The sequence below is a fragment of the Lolium perenne genome, chromosome 5 (assembly GCF_019359855.2).
Source record: "Lolium perenne isolate Kyuss_39 chromosome 5, Kyuss_2.0, whole genome shotgun sequence".
In the NCBI taxonomy this organism is placed as follows: Eukaryota; Viridiplantae; Streptophyta; class Magnoliopsida; order Poales; family Poaceae; genus Lolium; species Lolium perenne.
In genome coordinates, this window is record NC_067248.2 from 128,607,812 (window position 1) to 128,610,565 (window position 2,754).

Consider the following 2,754-nt stretch of genomic DNA (forward strand, 5'->3'; position numbering starts at 1 on the left):
AAAGATGAATGGGGGAGTTTTTTTTTGCGAAACACGGTATATATCGCTCACATGTCATCTGCCTCGGGTAGCTCCATGTTGTCGGTACTCCCGCATGGAGGTGCGCACCGCTGTGCGTGTCGAGTCCTACGCTAATTTGTTTTTTTTTTTGAGGGTAGAGTCCTACGCTAATGTATATATGGGATGAACCACTCACAGAAAGCCGTGCACAAACGGATTATCCACTACCAGTTTCCGCCACTATGGACCAGCATATCGACACTCGCCTATTGGCCCAATAGAAATATACGGGCTATGTTCAAGCGAGCCATATTGGTGGGTAGCGTAACATTTTACGGATTTCCTATACACCGACCAGGTCGGCGCGTACCGCGCGCCGCACACCCCCCGCGCGGTACGGGCCGGCCCAGTTCGGGTGTTGGGCCAGTTGGCCGTTTTTTTCTGAGTCATTTTTCTGTTCTGTTTTTTTTATTTGTGTTTCTTTTTTTTTCTGTTTTTTTTTCTGTTTCTTTTTTTCGTTTTTAATATTTAATTTTTTAAATTTACATATATATTTTAATGTAAAATGTTCTAACTAAAAAATTTCGAGAAAATTTTAAATTCGAAAATTGTTCAAGTATAAAATTGTTCACATGCGAAAATTGTTCAAGTATAAAAATTGTACAAATTCGAAAATTGTTCAAGTATAAAAATTGTTCAAATTCGAAAATTGTTCATATATAAAAAATAATATTTTTTTGAAAAATATTTGTTCCAATTTAAAATTTGTTCCAATTTAAAAATTATTCCAACTTAAAATTTGTTCCAATTTGAAAATTGTTCCAATCTGAAAAATGTTCAAATTTTGAAAATATTTAAATTTCTGAAAAAACTAAAATAATTTTAAAAAATCGCGTCTAAAAAGAACCAGCTTTTAAAAAACGTAAAAAGAAAAATTAAACAGAAAAAACGAAAAAGCAAAAAAAAAAACAAGAGTTGGAATTTATTGGGCCGGCCCAACAACCCGCCTTGGGGGGTGTGCGGCGCTGGTCCGCGCCGACCTGGTCGGCGTACAGCACCCCCTAACATTTTAGGCCTCCCTCCTTGTATTGTACACTATAGCCTTGCAAAAAAGGACATATATGGGCCTGTTCTCTCCCTCGCTCATACTCTGGACCATCCCATGGAGGCCCTGTGTCATTCAGGCCGAGAGTTTGTTTCGCCTTGTTTTTTCCCGTTCATGTCACGAGGGAACCACGAGGAGAAGACGACAGCAGTCCGAGTGCCAGTCCCACGCAGTAATGCGCTGGAAACCGAAACTGATTCCAACTTTAGCTTGCGTCTGGCCATATATCACCAACAATATGCGCTGTCCTGTTCACGAATCGGCCCTGAGTCCAGCAATCCACCCATCGTCCTCTCGGTGCACGAGAGAGAGAGAGAGTACAATGGACACGCCCCGGCCGGACCACTTGCGCGGCGCGGACGACGTCGCCCCATGGGTCACCGGCAGCCAGATAGCCCGGGACCTCATGGCGCGCCGGCACGAGCCGTTCAACGCGCCGCGCCAGGACGATGAGGACGGCAACCCTTTCGCGCTGCTGAGGGAGCTCCTCGACCGGATGCGTGCAGCAGAAGCGCAAGCCGGCGACGCGTCGGGCGCCGTCGCCGTGAACGGTGCCACCCGAGAAGCAGCGTACGTCGTCGACGACGCGTACAGGAACGGCGGGTTCGGCGCCGTCCCGGCGTCGGGCGACGCGATCGCGGGCCTGCAGGAGACGAGCGCCGGCGAGGCGAGGGAGCGAGCTTGCGCGGTGTGCATGCAAGATTTCGAGGAAGGGGGGGACAGGCTCAGGAGGCTGCCGTGCTCCCACTCGTTCCATGAGCGCTGCATCTTCGACTGGCTCCGGGTCAGCCGTGTCTGCCCGTTCTGCCGCCACCGGCTGCCCATGGAACGGGAGTAGAGGCATCCATGGTAAGATCAGCGATGAGCGAGTAGTTTCTGCCGGAATTGCGAGAAACGTTGGCTGAAGTGCTACTGTTTCTCAATTTGCCCCTTTATTTTCTGAACCTGGTTAATATAATAATGTCATGTACTGCTAAAAATATATTCCTTCCATTTTTGCAAAATTGTACATGGACGACTTTTGTTCCTGCCTATTTCAGACCATGGAGTATTCTTATGGGCACCTGCATATATTGATCTGGATGGGATCCCCACAGAGCCATACCTTTGAGTCGCTGACACATGAGGCCCATGAGTGCGAGGCGGGAAGCCGCGATATTCAAACAAGCTGTTGTCGGTTGTGGAAAAGATGTAACATGCAAAACACCGATATATCGTGCAAATAAGTTTGCCTATTACTATGTCCTGATCCGAAAATCCAACAAGCAACCGATGGCTAGGATTAGCTGATTAGGGTTCCCCTCAATCTTTTCACTATAATTTCTCTTTTGATCTATTTTTACCAATCCGTTATACGCAACAAGAAGAAAATACAGCAAAGTGATGGGAAGTTAAGTATTGCGAGGAAAACGTCAACCAATTATTTTGTCAACATTTTGTACTGCGACGGATTTCAAGTTGCAGTATTCTTTCGTACTGAGCTTTTCCAAGAAGTTAAACTGAACCCGCACCATTTTCTGAAGTATGTTGATGTGTGGGTTTACATGGGTTGAATCTTGTTTGTTAAAGAGACGAACAAAGTGCAAATAAATGGTTTTGCTAATTTTTAGTCGATGACAATTTGATTATCAATTGATTACTATGGAAAT

At 45.7% G+C, this 2,754-nt stretch overlaps 1 protein-coding gene across 1 annotated transcript; it reads left to right on the top strand.

Moving 5' to 3' along the window:
• The first annotated feature begins 1,375 nt into the window (after window positions 1-1,375).
• Window positions 1,376-2,463, top strand: LOC127319709 (uncharacterized). The gene has a single exon (XM_051349675.2). It carries the CDS (start codon window positions 1,428-1,430, stop codon window positions 1,941-1,943), a length of 516 nt encoding a protein of 171 aa, XP_051205635.1. The 5' UTR covers window positions 1,376-1,427; the 3' UTR covers window positions 1,944-2,463.
• The last annotated feature ends 291 nt before the right edge of the window (window positions 2,464-2,754 follow it).

What these genes read in the sequence shown, in the direction of transcription:
- LOC127319709 (XM_051349675.2), top strand. Translation starts at nt 1,428, where the DNA reads ATGGACACGCCCCGGCCGGACCACTTGCGCGGCGCGGACGACGTCGCC.